Genomic DNA, 20,798 nt, shown 5'->3' on the forward strand with positions numbered 1-20,798 from the left:
GAGGACACCTGGCTGGAAAGTGCTGATGAGTCCGAAGTTAAACGAATTACAATGCGTCTTTATTTTGTTAAATAAAATTCCATGAAAAAAAAAACTTTGAAATTAAAATCAAAATGTAATAAACGGGATCAAAACTTAAAACGCAATAAAAAGAAAGAAAAGCACATATCAAACATTTCTAAATGCCTGTACAGAAGTGCAGTGCTCCATCTAATTTAATCACAACAGAGTAGATGATTCTTTTTTTATTATTATTAAAAACAACACATTCAATCAAAACAGTGATTCCTCTTCATTCCTACAGAGGTAATGTATAAGTTAAACAAATACCGGTGCAACTTGCCTGCTTGCAAAATATCACTGGCACACAACATCATCAGGTTTCTTACCAGCTCACTGGGAATTAACTCCACACCTTGTTTCTGCCAATTCATTGCACTCTTATCTACAAGTTGTACTGGAACCCATTCAGGTAAAAATATATTTAGTTAATGGGAACAAAAATTGTTCTAGCAGGCCTCTTTTACAACAAATAGGACATTTTTAAATAACAATGTATATTAGTGCTGCACAACTTAGTGAAAAAGTCATATTGCAATCATTGTGTACAATCTTGTGATTTACCAGTGCGATATAATAAATAGTATTATGAGTACTCTTGCTTGCTTATCAAGAAAAATGCATAAAAATTACTGAGTATTTTGAAATGCATATTTCTCAACTCCAGGAAACCAACATAAACTATGACAATGGAAAAATCTAACATTTGTGTAGGACACTTTTGAAAATAACATTTTACTAAATTAGATAAATTTTTCAATGAAAGGTTGGTTTTGTTGTTGTTGTCTTGCAATTTCACAATGATGCAGCACTAATTCAAAATGGGAAAATGTGTGTGAATGCTACTCCAGTCACTTGGTTCCAGATCTGTAAAAAAAAAAAAAGATTTACAAGAATTCACATGATGTAAAATCAAAATTGCAATTCGTCCTGAATATTTGTAACTCAGATGATGACACAATTCAAGAGGACAACATGAACAATGATATCAACAGTTAATCAAATTCACACCACGTGCAAATGTGCAAATGTGCAAATGTGCCAGAGTAGAGCCAGGAATTCTCCAGAGTGCGAATGGACATTAAACACATCAATAGCACTTTCGATGAAAGAAACATGGCGGTAAAGCAGACATCATTAATTTAGACATCTCTGAAATATGGGACAACTCAGAGGTCTGTGATGTCTTCATCAGGCCAGACATGCTGATACGTCCCAGGGTAAAATTCCTCTCTCTGAGGTCCCCCAGTAGGAGACTCGACACCATCACTACGAACAGAGGTAGCACTGAGTGGCTGTTGTGGCTCTGTCTCTTGGAAATGGTCTAGAGATGCAGGGATGGATTCTGTATCTAACATCCACCTATAACCAACATAATCTGAAGGGAACATTGCTGTACCCTTTTCTCCATTAGAGCCATATTGTCCCACAGTGTGAGTCCAAGAGGGAGGAGGAGCCGTGAACAGGCCTCCCGTCATAAGCTGTCCGTGATGAAGTGCATTGTCAATGCTGCGCCTGAGGTTAATTGGTGATGGGGGCCTCATATCAAATTCTATAATTGAAAGAACACAATCACGATCACCAACTTTTTGCCACATAAGTGCAGCTGGAGGGTCAGAGCTGCTGTTGCTAGCTGGATCAGGTTTGCGTTCTGGGACCATAGCAGAAGGTTGATCATCATACGGACACCGGATGTTGTTGCTGACACCACTTTTAGACATATTACACTTTGCCCAGTTGTTTGGCATCAGATCTTTCCAATGGTTTTCTGATTTTCTAAGTTGTCCACCTTGAACACTTGCTAAGAATTTATACCACAAGCTGGTTTTCTCCACTCCTTTAGATTCCTCAATACGCCCCTGCCCATGACCGCTCCTTAAATGTCCTCTGAAGGGTGTCCAAAAGATCCAAGATCCCAAAGCAAGCAATGAGAATCCCCAAGCTAACTCAAGAATTCTGGCCCAAAACTGACTGAGCCACCAGCCCCAACCGAAACGCCTCCAGTTCCCCATCAGCCCATAAATCCAGAGGAGACTGTAAAACTGAAAGCTGCAGCAGACAACCCCCAGGAAGGCACACACTGCTGTTACTCGATTTGCGCGCCTTTCAATCCTCCGTGATGGAGCCCACTGTGGAACAGATGACCTTTGAGTCATGGTCGCATGCAAAAGAGACCTTGTGAACAGTTCCATGCAGAATGGAAGACCCCAGCAGAGTGAAAGGGCCTGAAGCAACAAAGGGAGAGTAGGGAACAGAGCTTGAGAATACAAGTCTGCTAAAAGCAAAAGAGTGCAATGTGATATACCCAGCACTCCTGCCACCCAAGGTCGCTGCCGTGACACTGGGAAAAGTAGTAATTTCTGCCCTGTGGGAGTGACCAGAGCGAGAGTAACCTGTGCCCACAGAAGAAGCTGCATGGGAACATTATGCAGGGCTGCCAGGGTAGCATGAGGCAGTATCTGACGGGTACCGTAGGGATCGAGCAGAAGATGGACGGCACGCAGGGAACCACTCAGGATCAGGAGACTGTTTGCTAGAGTCAGGGCATCACAGATGGGATAAGACAGATTGACTGCACCAGCCATTCCTAAAACTGCAAGGACTACAATAAGAATAAAAAGGCTTGCTGATCCAAAGACATGTATTTCCCAGGCAAAGGCCAGAGTGCGCCTCATGTCATCCCACAACAGATTGGTCCCATTCAGGTTTGTAAGCCCAACACAAGGACCAAGTAGACAGGGATGTCCTGATCCTGATGGATTCTGATTTGTCGGTGAAGTAAACACATGAGTTTTGAAAGGGCGTTCAGGAATAATCTCACCTACAAGTGAGAAAGAGAAAGAGAGAGAGAGAGAGAGAGAGAGAGAGAGAGCGAGAGAGAGAGAGGTCATTCAATCCACAGCCAATGGAAAGGGTAACGAATTAAAAATATTGCCATATGCACTTTAGCTAAATGTATTTGAAAATATCAGTATACTGTATGTCAATGACATTGATTTCAATCAGTGATCAAATTTTCACCTACCAGTCATAAAGTCATCATTTGCTACGCCTGAATGACTCTGTTTTAGCAGTTCCTCAGTTGTTCTGTGGCTGCCCTCAGAGAGAGATTCCTCTGACATCACGTGCTCACTGGAGCGTCTGTGCCCTGTAACTGAAGTATCGGCTTTGTCAGCTCCTCTGTCATGAGTCCCTAAGTGCAATCGAGTAAATACCGGTGCAACTCTGATCTCAGAACGGGATTCACTTCTGGCCTGCTCAAGATCCTTTGTAATGCCACTGTCAACACCATCCCCGCTGCCTTGCACAGAGTCTCCACTGCTCTCTGGACGGTAGATCACTTCAGTAAAAAAGCTTTCCATCGGATTGTTGTGTATTGGAGTCATCTGACTTGAGTCAAAGATCAGGTCTGAAGTCTGGATGAAGCTCCCAGCCGACGGGAGAGACAAAGTTATCAAGGCGAAGAGCAAAAACGAAAAACCCATTTTTCCACATATAAGGTGAAATCCGTAACCTGCAGAACGAAGAGGAGAGGGAGGAAGTGTTGACATAGGGTTAGAGTACAGGTTTATCAGATTACTGTCTAACATTGATGCACTATTCACCTTCAAAATTAGATTATTTTCTGTTAGTAGAGTCACAAAGTTGTACAAGTAATTTATCTCATGCTTCAATCCTTTAAAGCACAACAGTCCCGTTCCGTAATTGGTTTGGACACTTTACAACATCTGTGGATTTTGTGTGGGCAAAAATATCAACACAGCTTGGCTCTAACGTCGCGCTTCCCAGCATGAGTCAGTCTTGATCTGTCTGTGCCCTTTTGGTCACAAATACTTACCAGCTGCTTCACTTATACACTTATCACTTACGGCTGGACAGTTTTGAAAAAAAAAACAAAAAACATCTAATTGTGATTTGCGATATTAATGAGAATGTTTGTGATTTTTGCATAGATTTTTTTATTTCAAACAAAGGTGTTTTCTTAAGTCTGTTGAATTTGACGTGTAAGCTGGGCACCACGATATTTAAGCAAAAACTGAATTTTGACCCAATATTGGCCTTCACAATGCTTTACACCCTCCTGCCATGGAAAAAGCCATATTGCAATGCTCATTGAATTTTGATTCAGTTTGGAATGATACCACAGCACTAGCGTAACTTCACGATTGTAAGACAATGGAGCTCCAATTGTCTTCATGACATTTTAACTTCTTTTTTATCTGTAATAAGAACATGTTACATTTTACATGTAGGTGCTCTTATTTGCCTGTTGCAACCTTAACCTGAGATCAGATTTGACTTTTTGTCATTCAGGCCCAATCAGATACATCTAAGAAGCTCTACATGCCAATGTATAGACTCTTACAAGTGTTGTGCTAAATAGCCAAACAATCACTAAACATTGTTTAAAACATACTAAAACTCAGGATGCCTCAACAAAAGCATGCTGTAACCAAAGATTTCATTATGAACAAAACCGAATAACATACCTGTGATTCCTTGAGACTCCTTGCAGTCCATCATGTGTAGTGTGTAGCTGACTCTGATGACGTTCAGAAAGAGCACTAAGGTTTGACTACAATGGATTTGCAGACATGCTGACAGCCATCAAGGCTTCAAGCTGATTATTCTTATTACTGCACCGGCTGTTTACTTGGCAGCTTTCCATCATGATGTCACCTGCAAAAAACAAAGGTGGTGCCTCGATGCCGGACAATAAATGCTTTCATTAATGCATTCCAAAGAGATTGTGTTTTCAAAAGTAGATTTCAAAAGGAAAACATTAAATGACTAACTGACTCTCAGTTATGGTCACCACACCTCACCTGCAGCTGTCTACAACATTTAAAGTGACAGTAAATCCCACTGGAAAGGATTACATTAAGATTCTTACAGTAGCACAAAGTCACATGAAGAAATCTGTAAAGCCATCTAGGCATGTGCACAGTAATACACTCACGCTTACAGAGTGCCAATTTACTGGCTTATGAGTAAGCAGAATACTGACTCCATGGTAGACGCCACATTGGCAAGCTATATAATGCATACAATGACATTTTTCCACAGAGATCACAATAAAATATTAAAAACAACTTTGATCTGAAATAATACTCACACACATGTGAAATATATCACTTCCACCAGAGAGCCCTTGCAGAATCACAAGTCTGCAGTGAGTGTGGGAATTAACTCTTTGCAGCCCAGTGTGTAGGGGACCTACTATATTTACACAGTACATCTGTCTTGGTCCACCTTAAGAAGAGCAAGAGGCCATTTGTTGTGGAGGGAACAGGGGGAGGCCCTCAGCAGCACATGCCTGGCTCTTTAAGGGAGACTGGGGAAGTTAATATTTTGTTAAAGGTACATACATTCAAATGATATTGAAGCATCACTAGGACTATCCTGGGGAGCAGTGGTGCTTTTTTATAAATCAACCTCGAACTTGGCTTCTTGAAGCTCGTGGTACAGAGTCAAAAGTCTGGTAATAAATTTTGGGAGTTTGACACAGATTGTCTGAACTCATGGTCCATAGTTTGACTTTTTCTAATCTATATCGCTTTATCAGGCGAACACATGGCGGGCAAAAACATTTCTCTTTACAGTGACAAGCAAAATTTAATTCTCCTTGACAATATTTTATCAAAAAAACTGTATTCATCTTTGATAAATTCATCTCTATCTAATGTACAGCATATGGATACATATACACAATACGAGTATCTAGTTAATGGTTCCACTGCTAATATTTTCTCCGTTTACTCTAAAGGCCTGAAATAAAGAAATAGGCACAAAACAATTGTACGTCATCCCCTAAAATTCTGCTCAGATATTTGGGTGTTGTTGCTCTGTGACATGCGGTTAACTACAGCCTTTTGAGTTGCGAGGCTTGTACCAATGTTATTTCACAGTTTTGGAGGCAAACATGGTATCAGCTTGGGTGTTGTAGGATGGGACTCCTGTTAACAAGGCGACGCGGCAGGCCGTTGACCAGCAGAGCTCTTCGGATACAATCGCGTCGTATTGTGGGGCCTTTACTTCCGTCATATATATCACTCCGGATAAACGAAAGTGAAGATATTGTCTGCGCGGCTTCACCGTGGTAGTAACGTTAATCTAATGATCATTCCGGAAAACTAAATCTGTGATTTGCTGGAGCTGGGAAACTAGTTTCCCACCGAAGGCAGCCTGTATCAGCCTGAAATAAGCAGACGTCAGAGACCTCGCCTTCTCGCGGCTGCTGTTAAATTTTATTGCAAAGTAATCATCGCATTGTGTGCGGGAATACACTACTGCTACATGAACTGTGCGGCGAAGTGGATGGCATGCTGGTGGTAGCTGTTAGACGTTTATCGGCTTTTTAGTTTTAAACACCGTGCCTTGGCGGAAAGGAGAGGATTTCATTTTATTTAAGGTAGCATGACAGGATCCAGAGCAATGTAGCTAGCAAGCTAACGTTAGCACAACGACGAGCTAGCGTCAAGTTGTTGAAATGAATGGATGGTTGTTTTACGCAGTGAACATACTGTGCATTTAAGCCACATAATTTGCAAAAGATTCTACGTTGCTATTCGTTCATATTAAATATAGACAGCCGTTACTGGTCACTCTCCTAGTTAGCCATATGGGCCGTGACATACTGGCGTGCTGCTAGCATTACCAAGCTAGGTTGCTAACAATTAGCTTAGCTGATGTTACTCGACAGTAATGATACATACAGTCAGACGAATATTTCATGTGTGTTTTATCGATTTTAACTCGTACTTTTGATAATAATTTGACGTGGAACTTAGTTTTGAGCTATGTAACTGAGTTCTACTCGTGAAAGTTGACGAAAGCGTTGCGTTCGTACCTGGAGCTAATTCGGAGACTGCACTTTGTTCTGTGTTTTCACCATGTTTTCCAAACGCACCCTCGTTTAAATGGCATGGCTTTCAGCGTCATGATTTTGCCATTTAAAATGTATTCTTATAATGTCAGATGGCAAAAGTAATCAGCTCCCATCGTTATTGAACTTCACATAAAATGTTACCTTTGTTCCAGTCACTTTTGTACTGATGTTGCAAGTTTACTGTTTCAAACATCATATTCTGAAGTGCCCGTGTTTGTTTTCATCTTTTAGGTCAAGTGACCATGAATGAGCAGGAGAGTGGTGTGGTCTCCTTTGATGAGTATGTGCGGCAGAAGGCCCGTACGGTGCCTCAGCACAGGATGAAGGAGTTCCTGGAGTCCCTTGCCAAGGGTCCAGAGGTGCTGCAGGAGTTCAGCCAGCAGGGAGGGGCCACCACCACCACAGCCATGGTTTTCCAGCAGCAGGATGCCAATTGTGTCTACACAGACAGCACTGAAGTGGCAGGCTCTCTCCTAGAGCTGGCTTGTCCAGTAAGAGCAGCCTTTAATATGGTTTATTGTAACCGAACAGCATAATCAATATCTTTTAAGGGGAAATTCAATCTGCTGTGCCTTTTATACTGTGTGCACACACTTTGACAGGTACAGGTGACCTCGACAGAGATTTCACCTCAACTGTCTGTGCATCAAGGGTCTGAACAGCAGCTTCAAGTGCAGGTTTGTTTACTTTCTAGTGTTAGTTTCTTACCTCCAGTAAAGTGCTACAAGGCAGGCGGCACCATGTTCTACTTTTTCTGTTACAGTGCATTTGATGGAAAAACAAATCCTAGACATTGGAACCAAATGAATTTAGTCTTTTTATGGGTGCAACTGCACATTATAATCATATTGCTATAATTTCTGCTGATAACTGAAGTCACATCATCTACATCCATATTCGGTTCCCTACCTTGGTTTAAAAAGAAGTAAGTGATGTAATTATGGTAAAATGTTTCTGGACTTGTTCCAGGTTCAGATCCAGGAGCAGCAGGTTCTTCAGATGGCCACTTCATCTCCCCAGGAGCTGCAGGGAATCTCGACAGCTCAACTTGTCCCACAGGAGGAGCTCACAGAGGAGCAGCAACAGCAGGTATAGTATATGAGCAGTTTCATGCACCAAACCTTAATGATGTATTCATATATCCATGCTACATCCCTGCTGCCTTATTTCTCAGATTCAAGCGCAGCTGGTTGCAGCTGTAACTGGTGAACAACAAATTCAGTTGTCAAGTGGCCACCAAATCCAGCTGCAAGGAGCTCAGCAGATCCAGCTGCCAGATGGCCAGCATATTCAACTTGAGACTGGCCAACAAATTCAGCTACCTGGTGGCCAGCAGATCCACATCCAGACCATAGAGGCCATGTCTGCTTCCCAGCAACAGGACTCCTCCAGGGAGACCGATAGGAGGTCTGGTACTGTCTCGGCTGTTCTCCAACCTGCCAAGAAGCGCAAGGTGGACGCTCCCATAGCAGTGTCCTATGCTGTTCCACAGGGACAGCAAGTGGCCACAGTTCTAACCATCCCTCAAGGCCAACAGCAAAGCTATGTGTCCCTCAGACCAGATTTGCTCACCGTTGACAGTACTCAGTTGTACAGCACTACAGGAACTATTACAGGCCCAACAGGGGAGACCTGGACCATCCCTGTTTACTCGACTCCTCAGCAGCAAGGTGTAACTCACATCGCCATACCACAGGAGACGTACAGCACAGTGCAAATCACTGCTGCCAACGGTAAGGATAAAATGTCGCCCAGTTCCTTATCAAGGTCTGCAGATGTGCAGTCAGTCTCTACTGGGACACATGAAGAAATAGTACAGACGCTGTTTCCGGCACAGTTCATGAATGGGAACATTCACATCCCTGTGGCAGTGCAGACCGTAGGGGGGACTTACAACACGACCCAGTCGGTACACATCTGGGACCCAAGTCAACAGCAGACCCAAGGAGAAGATGGACAAGAGCAGCAGCTCCATCTGCAGGTAAGAACTTTTTTTTTGTTTGCTGAACCAAATTTTTCCCAGTTAAGTACATAAAGTTAAATAATCAAAGGCTTCGTTCAGATAATTCCACGTATCATCTTTACCTATTTTCTTTGCATTAATCTTGACTGAAGATTTCAGGACATAAGAAAAGATGGCCAACATGCCAAAAATTTTGCTTTTACACTAGGCTATGGAATTCTTGTTGTGTTTTAATGGCGGCCATGTAAATGTGGACAACCTGGTGGAAAATATGACTCCATCATCATCAAGGTTGGAATGCTCAGTCACCTGTTCAGTAATGTTTCTGCAACAAATATTGGACATATTCAGCAGGAAATCTCAAAGAAATTTATTGATGAGGGGAAACTTTCAATGGGAAACAGAAGTAAACTTTTTTTTATCATTTTACATAAGAGTGGAAAACAGGTTGGTTTTTGCTTTTGAATAAGTTATTTTTATCTCATTAAAAAAAGAAAAAAGGAAGTGGATTTCTGGTAAATACAAAAACAGGAATAAAGGAATAATGGTCTTTTGTTGCACATGTTTGAAGTTTTCTGTGGAAAGCGGAGCGGTGCTTTGGGTGGTCCAGTGTAAGTTGAAGTAGACAAGAAAGGAAGCAAGTAAAGTAACTTTGTTATGCATTCAGAGAATTGGATCAGCTTTTATTTTGGTTGCCACGGAGACGCTTCCTGGTCAGTTCAATGAAAATAAAACTTCCTGGGGGAAAAAAGTAAACTTTGAATGCACACATATATTTTAATGTGGGTAAATTTCTCTTTTACTAGTGCTGCACTTTTTTTTTTTAAAATCATGTTTAAGAAATAATTTTTAAAAAATATCACAGCTCAGATATTTATATCTTGGTCTTTTGCAGGGTCAAGTAGAGTCAGACTCTCATGCTGAACCCCCTGCAGAAATTCTTGTTCCAGTCTGTCTGAAGCCAGAGGAGGGCTTAGAAGTCTGGCGCCTTTGGGTAAAGCGAAAAAACGCTGAGCTAAACCAGCAGGAAAAGACGAAGCTGGCACCCATAGGACGTAAGTCAACCTCTAATCATGTAAAAAGTCCTTCACATTCAAGTCACACAACAAGGCCTATACAGACTAAACTGGCAAGGTGCATGGAGTAAAAACTCTAAAAGAGATTTAACTCACAGGCAGGATGTATTTTTTTTTTCCAGACTCTCAGTCAACTCCCTCTTGTTGTCTGTCTGAAGATTAACAACACAGTAATCAGGCCTCTCTCCTGGAATACAGAACACAATCTCCGAAAATCTGATCGGACTAGAAACAGTGTTGGGCACCTTTACATCCAAACGAAGGGCAGGATCTTTTTTTTAACACTCTTTTAGTTACTCAGTTGTGTGTTGTATGCATTTTGGTCTTCCTGTTTTGTTCGCTCCCTAGACTCCTTTCCACTGATTACCTCCACCAAGGAAGCAGTGTTTTTTGGTGGCGTATAAACCTGGTGGATGGGTGTTGTGTGAGACAGGGAAGAATCCATGAAATTTTGGGGAAATTTTTTGATCTTTCCACCTGTTTATAACAGGAAATTACATTAGTTGTTGTTGTATGGTCATACCATAGAACTCAAAACTGTTGTCACTGGACTCTATATGGTCAGATGTTTTCCAGACCTCATGTTTGATAAGAGTCCTGACATGAAGACATCTACAAGCTGATCTCAAGTCAATATCATAACGCCACCTAGTGATTGAAGGAATCAATCCTTATGTCATGAACATGATTCAATTTATATCCAAATTTACATTTTGTTCTCATGTGATGTACAGAAGTACAGTATGTGTTCTCCAGCAGCACCTAGTGGACTCAGGAAGTGATATTTACACCATAGTGCACCCTTGAGTGTGATCTGTCATGTAGAATCCAAATATTAGCTTTCACCTCCCTCTCCGTCTATGGAACAGCCACACACTCCTGGTCCTGCTCATTGCTGCATATCATGCAGCTTGCAAGTTTGCACCTCTGTGACACACTTGATCTTTGCAGGGAAATGTGCTTTATAAATACATTTTCTGTATTTTCAACTCACACAAAGAGTAAAAACTAACTCCTGTTTCCCAGGTCGCCAACCCTTGCGATTTCAAGAAGACTTGGTGTCCAGTGCTGTGGCTGAGCTTAACTTGGCTCTTTCCCTGATGACGCAGGAAGCGCGAGGATCCGACGAGGGACAGTTTGCACCAGATGTGCTGTATTATGTGTTCTTATGTATACAAAAGGTTTGTATTACAATGTTCAAACATAAGATTGATGCGCTCTGACAGGATATTATCTGAAGTTAGTCATGTTTCTTTTTAGTACCTTGCCGAAAATGGTCGTGTGGATGATATTTTCAGTGATCCGTATTACACTCGGTTCTGTGAGTGTTTACACAAAGTCCTGGATGGTTGGAAAGCCAGTGTTCATCCTCTAGGTAAGAGAGAGTCCTCAAGTACGCATTAATCATCCTTTTAATACTATACATTGATTATTGTTTCTTTTTCCAAGGTTACATCATTCCAAGTCATGTGACAGAGGAGATGCTGTGGGAGTGTAAACAGCTGGGTGCACATTCACCAGGCACTTTGCTGACAACTCTAATGTACTTCAACACCAAGTGAGTTCTAACTCTATCTGCTCTCCTCACACAAACATGAATTTCAGACATCTAACTGTGGCTTCAATTGTTCTCAGGTTTTTTCATCTGGTAACACCTGAACAACACCTGAAAGTAGCTTTCTCTAAAGTCTTGAGACACACGAGGAAGAACCCCACTAATGCCAAGGACAAAGCAACCAGTATCCGCCTTCTGAAAGGACAAAGCTCACACAGTGCCGGACAAAAAGGTGCTTATTATAGTTCACCTCGTGTTGCTGTGACTCAACCGCTGAAATTGCTGTTGCTGACCCGTCATGTGGTTCTGTTTCTGGAGCAGATGACATGTATGATGAGCAGGTGGAGGATCCAGAGAATCCTCTTCGTTGTCCAATCAAACTTTATGACTTTTACCTCTTCAAATGGTGAGTGGCTCTCGAGCAAAGAAATGCTCTGTAGCTCTATTATTTTTCAGGATTAATCCTAAACCCTCCTTTTTCCTCTTCCAGTCCTCAAAGTGTTAAAGGACGCAACGATGCATACTACATGACTCCAGAGCCTGTTGTCGCACCCAACAGTCCAATGTGGTACTCATCTCAGCCTCTCACAAATCAACAAGTGGAGCAAATGCTGGCACGCATCATCGTGGTCCGAGAGATCCAGGACATCATTAATGCAGGACCAGAGGACATGAGCTAAAATGAGTGGACTGAGCGGGAGATGGTAATTCAGTCGCTGATTGTTGACACTGCAGTGCTCCAACTGACTCAATAAACTGGCCGTCTCAAAACGAATGGATCACTTGTGAAACAGTTTCTCTGTGAGGAGTGCACCGTGAAAGCCAGATTCAAAGCGGTTTTCATCTGAGGGGGGTGAGCTACTCCCTTTCTTGCATAATGTGAACTGGCAAGTACGTGAGGCTTTACGCTCGCCGCTGCTGGATCACAATCAATCTCTTGGGCTGTTCTCAGTTGAGCAGGAGTCTTATTAATGATGCGTTCACTCCTCAACCTCACATGTATTGGTACACTTATACCTGAAGCATACATCTCACGACTGGGACCACTGCTCTCAACTTTTGTACAATGTATTGATATGTACAAAGGTGAACTTGTGCCTGGGTTGAAAGAAAAGACACGCTTGTATCATTTAGTGTGTTTAACAGAAGTAAGAGTCACGTATGCTCAAGTGCTATATTGTAGTCAAAGATTGGATCTATTTCTCAGGTCAACGCTACTGATTGAAACACCCACAATGGATTTTTGCCAATTTCTTCTTGTGTGTATGTACAGTAGATTATTAAACAGCATATACAAGTGGAGAAAACTGTATCAGGAGTCATGTCAAGAGGCTATTCGACTATATTTTGATGTTGGAAAAACAAAACGGGAGAATCAACCACACTGGCAAGTTTTAGCTTCATTTATTATTCCAATTAGTCAAAGTTGTTCCTCAAAGTAGCTTCACATCACTGTACATATAATGCACAACGGTATTTCCCAGTTTTACACTGGTGTCAGTGTCTAATCAATTTAATTTAAGTGGTTGTACAGTTTGTTGCTGCATCAAAGTCTGAAATTTTGTCACACGACATTACAACCAACTAGCAGAGGAAATAAGAAAAAACGAGGTGGTCATTGATTGACTTCTTCAGGAAAAGTTAAATGTAGTCTACTGAGAGTTTGTGTGAAGAATTTGGGCATAGGACAGGTCACGCTGATATCTGCTCGACTGGTTCCAGGTAGTGTGAGCTGTCGAGAGTGTAAATGAAGGGGAAGGTGACGGCTCTTGGTTTGTTCAAGTCCGAGATGTCTCAACACCCGTTCTGGTAATTTCTGTGGAACAAAAAAAAAAAGTTCTTCATGATAGCATTCGCCATGATTATTCCATGACCATAATTACACAGAAGGGTCACTGTTTTGTTTTAAAGGCCACAAGTTGACCCCTGTCACAAGGGCCCTTTTTTTATCATTTACCTTTGTGTATTAATTTTGTCAAGGCTGCAAGGTTTTATTTTGATATTCAACCTCAGTTCTAAGAATTCTATAATTTCCTAATGTAGATATCATATCTAAAATAAGTGCATTGATCTATTGAACCTCAATAAATTTGCAGATTTTTAATCACTTGGCATGAAAACCTGCACTGTACGTAGTCTGACTTCAATCTTCGATATTTGGCTTGAATTCATAGCTTTTCTGTGAACCACTAGATGGCGCCAATGGGCTGCATCTCCAACCAGGCAATTTTCCTGGTGTGTATTTTCTACCTACTATGAAGGTCAGTGAAATAAATGCTGGCAGCTAAAGTGGTGAAACGATCGGCCACTATTTAAAAACAGTTTCTTCGTTAAAAATTGTGATGATTTTTTTTTTTTTTTTACCTGGGGGGCTAGTTTGCTCCAGTTGGAATATTTGTGGTCACCCAGAATGGGGCATGAAAGTGCTAATGCCATATGGACTCTCATCTGGTGCTTCACTCCTATGGATACAAAAAGCATGTAGCTTTAATACAGAGTGATTTCCAGAGACAAGCTTCCACAAGACCAAATGTTGTTACCAGTATATGTTTGGAGCTCCACCAGGCTGCAGCCTCTGCTGCTGTCCAGGACTCTGTATTTGGTGACTGCAGGAAGGGCTTGCCGATGACCTCGAACTTTAGTTAGACCACTGCCTGCATCATTCATTCTGAAAACAGGGCTTAGAGCCATCTAAAAAGTAAAAAAAAAAAAAAAAAAGAACATGAGATTGGGATCTTGTTGACTAAACATCTAAAATATGAAGCAAATTAATCAAGGCATTCTGATATAATTTAGCATATAACAACAGGAATAAACAGTGGGGATGTGGATGGTCCTATATTGAAATCATGTATGAAGTTAAATTAGATTTGGTAAAATGGTTCTTGAGTGACAGTGTGGACATGAACAGCAGGCGACAGCGGTTCTCTGGCTTAATCCTCCAAGAGCATGACCTAAAAACTTGTTTATAACACACCAAGATTCTGCTGAACGCAATGATCTAAATTATTTGGTATGTCTAAGGAAGGTAAAAAAAAAAAAAACTTTGGTCCCTCCTGAAAATCCTGAAGTCTATGGGCCAATTTGAGCTTTCTCCTCCCACTTGGAGAGTTGTGGGGCAAAATCTTTCTGCTTTACTAAAATATGTGTAAGAAGGTAATTTTGGCTTTGTTCTGGCATCTTTCACTCCATGTGTGATGTCACCATGATAGCTTCTAAACATCCCATCAAGAAAACAAAACAAAAAAAGTAAAATAAATGCGTCTCCACCCTGTGATTCTAAACCCTCACACCCACCGAATCTGTTTGAGTTCATCCAACTTGAAATTTGGGCCAAATTTGAAGAACTTCCATTGAAGCAATACTGAAATGTTGCCTTCATGTGAGGTGACGGTGATATTGACCACCAAAATTGTTTCAGTTCATCCTCGAGTCCCAACAGTCATTTGTGCCAACTGCCAAATTTGAAATTTAAAAAAAAATAATCCTCAATTAATTTCTGAGAACAGAACTGATGATCAGCCTGAGCCACAGAAGGACGCCAACCTTATAAAGAGCCTGGAAGCCTGGGACCTCTTTCTCTATGATCGGAATGTCAATCATTCCCTCGGATGGAACCGGGACACCAACAGTGATAACCCTGAGCAGAGACACTGGGTGTAAACAGTGCTGGGGCAACAAAATCATCACGATCAAATATATAACACATTCTACATCCTGGAACTTACCAGTACTTTTTCTGCACTTGGTTGTTTTTGTTGAGGTGAATTATGTGCTCTAGTGCCTTTTCATTCCTCACTAACAGGAGTGCTCCAGTTATCTCTTTCTCCAGTCCCAGACTGGGCAGCAGCTGAGAGTTTGACCTGACTTTCATACCGTCCATCATTTTGGCGAGGACAGGAAGCACAGAGGAGATGGATGTGGTCTCAGAGACCTCTGACAGACAGCAAAAAGGACACACTGTGAGTTGCAGGTAACGCCATCACAGAACTTCCATTGATGTCATCACAGTCGTAATATGGTTCAATATTATCAGCTTGTTGCCTAATACAGTAAGCTAACAGATAAAAGCAATTTATACAAGCTAAATGTAAAACTTAACCAATTGTACACTGTGACAGATCTTTAAAAATGTACTGCTGATTAAGTACATGTTGCTGAAATGTACAATACTAGAAATTGCTCGTGATTACCTCGGACAGGAATATCGTAGGGTTTGTTGACGACCACAATATCTTTATCCTGGTACAGCAGGCCTCGTTTCAGATGTTTGGCCAGCACATTGGGATGCACATGTTGCAGCTGCAGACTGAACCGCTTCACTTCCACCACCCTATTCTGAAGTTTGGACTTCGGAGGTTCGGGTCCCTTAGACTTGGCCTTCTCCTGTTGGACTTTCTGTGCCAAGTCTATAGCTCTCAGGCGAGGCTTCTCTGGTTCGCCGAGGTCTGGAGCCTCTTCGGCAACAGAAGCCCGGTTCCGTCTGAAGGTCGGCGCTGCCACCCAACGCTGGCTTGTCCGTGTGTTGACCCGGGAGAAGAGGATGTTTAGACTGGAGCTCCAGTCACCCATACAGACCTTGGCTCTACAGCCGTTCATCTTGGTACTAGTTACTGGAATCAGGTTTTGACACTCCAATAGACACTTAAGGAGAAAGGAAACATGCGCGTAGAATCCTATTACTTCCGGTGCATTCCTTTCACAGTAAAAGGCAGTTGATTTATTTGTCAACATTGCTAAAGGACAGATGGAATTTAAAAAAAAAATAGCTTCCATTGTTGCTTTATACGTTTTTTAGGATCAGTCCTTTAAAATGCTTTTTGTTTAAAAAAAAGGCATAAAGCGTTGTCAGGTCATTTTTTTTCTATTTATTCTAACCTTGTTGCTCGGAAGAATCCTGCGACACCTCTGTTTTAATGCTCTGACGTAATATCCTGTTTACGCTCTGCAGCTCCCGTTTCCTGTTCCTGGGCTGCGCGCGTTTGTTTCGCTTGCCGAAAGCCTGTCATGACTGATAAACACCGTTTAACGGGGATTAAATGTATGGCTTCGCTTAGCATGAATTAGCAGCTACGCTTGATTTTACTTAGCTTCTTCAAAAGATGAGTGGCACAGTTTGGTCCGAGCATTAAAAATGACAAATGTGGCGCATTCTTGACGATTAAAAGGAGAGAAAATAATCCCTGGGTTCAATTCAATGAAAGTTAGATTATGGACAAGGCTAGTTTTTGCTTTCGTTACGTATAAGGGTGACGTAAAATTTACTTAGCAAAGATGAAAATCACAGACAGCCTGTTACGGAGTTTCAGGGTTGCCAGAACCTATCAAGAAAATGTACTCAAAGTCAACTGTATGGACTACAGCCCGAACGGTGAAAATGCGATATCGAGCAGCGACGATGACTGTATCGTGTTGTACGATATCACGGAGGGAAAGTAAGTTTTAAATAGCTTAATGTCTCTTATCTAAATTCAAACTAGAAGGCGTTTCTTTCACCTGTACTCCAGGTGACCCACTGACAGACAGGTTTACATGCTCTGTACTTCTCAGGCCCAAACGGACTCTATTCAGTAAGAAGTACGGAGCAGACCTGATCCGCTACACGCATAGTGATGCTCAGACGGTGGTGTACAGCTCCAACAAACTGGATGGTAATAAACCAGAAATGACAAGTGTCAAACTAATACTATAATTTGTTATAATTCAAACAAGAGTGGGATGCAATTTAACTAAGATGTTGATCTGTGTCTTAAAGATACCATACGATATCTGTCCTTGACTGACAACAAGTACATCCGATATTTCCCAGGTCACACTGCCAGGTGAGTAAAGGTAGCCAAGCATGGTAGTGGTAGTCCAAGGGTTAGAGAACCAAGCTTGTGATAGAAAGGGTCACTGGTTCAACCACCACACCAGCAGGGTAAATCTTTCTGAGGACAGCGAGGAAGTAGGACCTTCACTCTCTCGGCCCCATAACTGCCACACTAAGGGGCCCTTGAGAACACATCAGCCTGTGGATATACTGAGAAGCTTGCAGGTGTGAGTGTGGGAATGTGGTCAGTGAGCCCTCCAGTTCTTGAAATGTGTAGAACTATTATAGCTTCAGGCATCAATAAAGATTCATGCTCTTGTCTTACTTACTACATCTAAACTTCACACTTCATCTTAATTGCCAGTTTATTAAAAAAAGTAAGTATTTTCTTTCCTTGACTTTATTTTCCAGAGTTACTGCTCTCTCCATGTCATCCGTGGATGATACATTCATCTCAGGCTCGATGGATAAGACAATACGGATCTGGGATCTGCGCTTAGCAAACTGTCAAGTGAGTCTGGCAACAAGCTGTTAGTTGCTCAGGTGTATATTTACAACTGCTGCTCGGAATCAGAACCTCCCAAAAGACTGCACACTGAAGCACATCCCTCTTTCATGTACATTTGACTTACAGGGGGGAAATTAATACGAAGTTTGACAGTCAATAATGATGGCAAATTACATGTAATGTTAATTGCATAAGAATCCAAACAGTCTGTGTCAGCATCCCTCTGTTTTACGTTGCTATTGTTGAGTTGTGTGCTTGTGTTGCAGGGCGTAACGAATCCACTGGGGAAACCTGTTTGTTCCTTCGACCCAGACGGGCTGATTTTTGCTGCCGGGGTGGATTCACAGGCCATTAAACTGTATGATCTTCGTGCTTTTGACAAGGTAGAAATTCAGTGCGTTAGCTGTTAGCTCACATGCTTGAATGTGGTAGGTGGCCTTCATTAAGGTGTAATTACTGTTACTTATGCTGTGTGTTTGTGAACAGGGGCCATTTGCTTCTTTCGAAATGAGGTTTAATCGTGTCTGTGAATGGACTGGACTCAAATTCAGTAACGATGGGAAACAGATTCTCATCTCGACCAATGGAGGGATGATCCACATCATCAACGCTTTCAACGCATCCATGCTGCACACCTTTTCTGTAGGTCGACAAACCCACACAGTTACAATCTGGACAGTAGATCCCCCTCTCTCCTCTGTGTGTTCATTGAAAACACCCACAGAGACCAGCTCAACACTAGTTAGCTTAGCACGACGAATGGTTGTGGATGGGAAGTGTCGCGTTGCTCCATCTTGCCCACTCAGCCTCTCAGACCCAAGGGTCCCCCTCTGTGTATTCTACATCTGATTCTAGATTTACAATTTCTTTTAATCTACAATTGTCCTTTGATAGTAAATGTTCAATACAACCTTAGTTACATTATTGCAGGCAAAAACTCCTGAAGGAGAAGAGCGTAAGTATGGAGCTATGCTACACTTCCCATCCACTGCCATTTATTGTGCTAAGCTAACTAGCAGTCAGCTGATGTCTGTAGGTCTCAGCTCTCTCCTGCACCCAAAGAGGAGAGAAAGGTATCTATCTGCTTGTCTGGCTCTCTGCAGGATGGCAAATAAGCATGTTTTACAAAAAGTTGGCATGTTCCTTTAAGTTCTCCACCTTTGCTTAATTTAAGGGCTACAACAACAGTCGAAGCCTGTCCCTGGAGGCCTGTTTCACTCCCGACTCACAGTTTGTCATGATCGGTGAGCCCATAAACCTCAGCATTATAACCGCCTCTTCTGAAAAGGTTTCTCCTTTGAATGGTAAGAACTATGTGTGACTGTGCAGGCTCAGAGGATGGGAGAGTCCATGTTTGGAGCACTGAAAGCGGGATGAAAGTCGCCGTGCTGGACGGCAAGCATCCCGGACCCATCAACACCCTGCAGTTCAACCCTAGATACATGACATTCGCCAGCGCCTGCACCAACATGGTGAGATGAAACATTGCTCATCAATTCAAACAGCTGGAGAAAAACAACTTTCTTACTCCTCCCTTCGTTCTCGCCCCCTCTACAGCAATTCTGGCTCCCGTGCCTGGACGACTTATAGAGACGTAACTGAGGTTTTACAAAAAAACGCTATGCAGGGACATCAGATTTCTTCCTCTGTTCTCACAAAAAGGAGGAATCCTGTATTTTTATGTTGAACTTTTTTTTTTACCAGAAGTATTTTTAAACTCTTAATGTTTGATACCACATATCTCATTTTAAGGGTGGTTTCGTGTACATTTGTGTTCAGGCAATAGTGTTCCACTACATCTTGAAAGTATCACTGATTATCAGTGTCTTTATTGTTCTAATATTTTAACTTTTGTTGATTAAGACTACAAGCTACTCTTTCTCCCCCTTTTATAAAATACCACCAAACTAGCGTGGTGGTAATGCTACTAAAATATTATCATTAAGTCTCAATAAAGCTCTGAGAAATGTACCATATCTACTTGGGTAAACTCAAATATTCCACAATGGCAAAAAGTTGCTTTTGTTTATGGATAATAACAAAACATTGAAATAAAGAACACTGCTGCTTTTTAAATAAATTGGTATTTTTTTCAGATAACATTTCTTATAACAATAAAGTTGTATGAAAATAAATATACGGTAAACAGAGGTTTCGACTGAATCTGTGAATTAATCCTTGAGCACACGTACAACAGTGAGAACAAAGTCTGCTTTAATCAGTTTGTGGGAAGTTTATTGTACACATAGTTTGTCTATAGAAGTGTGTGTGTGTGTGTGTGTGTGTGTGCGCGCGCGCTTGAGGGCTGGGGGGGTGCTCCGTTGAATTATGAATGGGTGCTTGGCTTATGTACTCACCACAGAGTGAATAATGCACGATCCCCTCACAGCTAACCTCACAGGTACACGCTTACCTCAAGCTCAAGCACCTCTGTGCGTCTTTGTGTGGGATGGTTATTGCTACGTATTGAGGACCTTTTCTGGTATAAATGCTAACCTTATCAGGACCTCTGGTCTTCTTGGGGACCAAAGTGCATTCTTAATGTGGTAAAATATAATTTCTAAATTCTTTCGTAAGGTTATGGTTTCAGTTAGGCTGTGTGTGTGTGTGTGTGGGGGGGGGGTGTCTTCATTCATGATTTCGCTTGTCATCGATCAGCCATGGATCTATTGTAGTGACACTCTGAGTGTGAACATTTTTTAGTTTTTCTCCTTCCACACAGATGAATAAAACCAGTTCCTGTCTTGCTGCAAGAGACCTCACATTAGGACATTCTACTGTCCTGCATTTGAGTCTAAATGTAACCAATCACAATACACAAACTGCTCTGCCTGCATGTACCTGCCCCCTGGTCCTGGTCCGGGAAGAAGTGTTGATATGTAGCGGTCAGATTCTTGCCGGGTGTCACATTTCTGTGACCAGGTGGCTGGAGTTT

General features: G+C 41.9%; 4 protein-coding genes across 12 annotated transcripts; 2 read left to right on the forward strand and 2 right to left on the reverse strand.

The window, feature by feature from the left end:
• Positions 1 to 236: 236 nt before the first annotated feature.
• On the reverse strand, positions 237 to 7,173 carry LOC147268212 (proline-rich transmembrane protein 3). 4 transcript variants are annotated; one of them, XM_086199599.1, is made up of 6 exons: positions 6,911 to 6,986; positions 5,177 to 5,395; positions 4,551 to 4,740; positions 3,086 to 3,574; positions 2,531 to 2,881; positions 237 to 927 (listed from the first exon to the last, which is right to left on the reverse strand). In XM_086199599.1, exons 3-6 carry the CDS (start codon positions 4,582 to 4,584, stop codon positions 872 to 874), a joined length of 930 nt encoding a protein of 309 aa, XP_086055725.1. In that variant the 5' UTR covers positions 4,585 to 4,740; positions 5,177 to 5,395; positions 6,911 to 6,986; the 3' UTR covers positions 237 to 871. The 4 variants fall into 4 exon arrangements, with proteins under 4 accessions (XP_086055725.1, XP_086055723.1, XP_086055722.1 ...); XM_086199597.1 differs by lacking the exon at positions 6,911 to 6,986 and adding an exon at positions 7,091 to 7,173 and having other exon boundaries at positions 237 to 2,881; XM_086199596.1 differs by having other exon boundaries at positions 237 to 2,881.
• Positions 5,966 to 13,679, forward strand: qrich1 (glutamine-rich 1). 6 transcript variants are annotated; one of them, XM_086199590.1, is made up of 12 exons: positions 5,966 to 5,986; positions 7,181 to 7,440; positions 7,552 to 7,626; positions 7,919 to 8,038; positions 8,124 to 8,930; positions 9,808 to 9,967; positions 11,015 to 11,169; positions 11,249 to 11,363; positions 11,438 to 11,546; positions 11,624 to 11,775; positions 11,865 to 11,949; positions 12,034 to 13,678. In XM_086199590.1, exons 2-12 carry the CDS (start codon positions 7,192 to 7,194, stop codon positions 12,221 to 12,223), a joined length of 2,217 nt encoding a protein of 738 aa, XP_086055716.1. In that variant the 5' UTR covers positions 5,966 to 5,986; positions 7,181 to 7,191; the 3' UTR covers positions 12,224 to 13,678. The 6 variants fall into 6 exon arrangements, with proteins under 6 accessions (XP_086055716.1, XP_086055718.1, XP_086055719.1 ...); XM_086199592.1 differs by lacking the exon at positions 5,966 to 5,986 and adding an exon at positions 6,008 to 6,157; XM_086199593.1 differs by lacking the exon at positions 5,966 to 5,986 and adding an exon at positions 6,010 to 6,160.
• Positions 12,921 to 16,416, reverse strand: rpusd4 (RNA pseudouridine synthase D4). Its single transcript, XM_086199600.1, has 6 exons — positions 15,737 to 16,416; positions 15,272 to 15,479; positions 15,090 to 15,183; positions 14,084 to 14,234; positions 13,908 to 14,005; positions 12,921 to 13,359 (listed from the first exon to the last, which is right to left on the reverse strand). The coding sequence occupies exons 1-6, from the start codon at positions 16,317 to 16,319 to the stop codon at positions 13,159 to 13,161; spliced, it is 1,335 nt and encodes a 444-aa protein (XP_086055726.1). The 5' UTR covers positions 16,320 to 16,416; the 3' UTR covers positions 12,921 to 13,158.
• Positions 16,417 to 16,502: 86 nt separating this feature from the next.
• Positions 16,503 to 20,008, forward strand: LOC147268215 (WD repeat-containing protein 82-like). The gene is made up of 9 exons (XM_086200804.1): positions 16,503 to 16,978; positions 17,094 to 17,194; positions 17,299 to 17,365; positions 17,767 to 17,866; positions 18,130 to 18,246; positions 18,350 to 18,505; positions 19,038 to 19,107; positions 19,193 to 19,335; positions 19,421 to 20,008. The coding sequence occupies exons 1-9, from the start codon at positions 16,818 to 16,820 to the stop codon at positions 19,451 to 19,453; spliced, it is 948 nt and encodes a 315-aa protein (XP_086056930.1). The 5' UTR covers positions 16,503 to 16,817; the 3' UTR covers positions 19,454 to 20,008.
• The last annotated feature ends 790 nt before the right edge of the window (positions 20,009 to 20,798 follow it).

The sequence above is a fragment of the Aulostomus chinensis genome, chromosome 3 (genome assembly GCF_037954235.1).
Source record: "Aulostomus chinensis isolate RoL2024-O1b breed Wild chromosome 3, RoL_Achi_v1.0, whole genome shotgun sequence".
NCBI classification, from domain to species: Eukaryota; Metazoa; Chordata; class Actinopteri; order Syngnathiformes; family Aulostomidae; genus Aulostomus; species Aulostomus chinensis.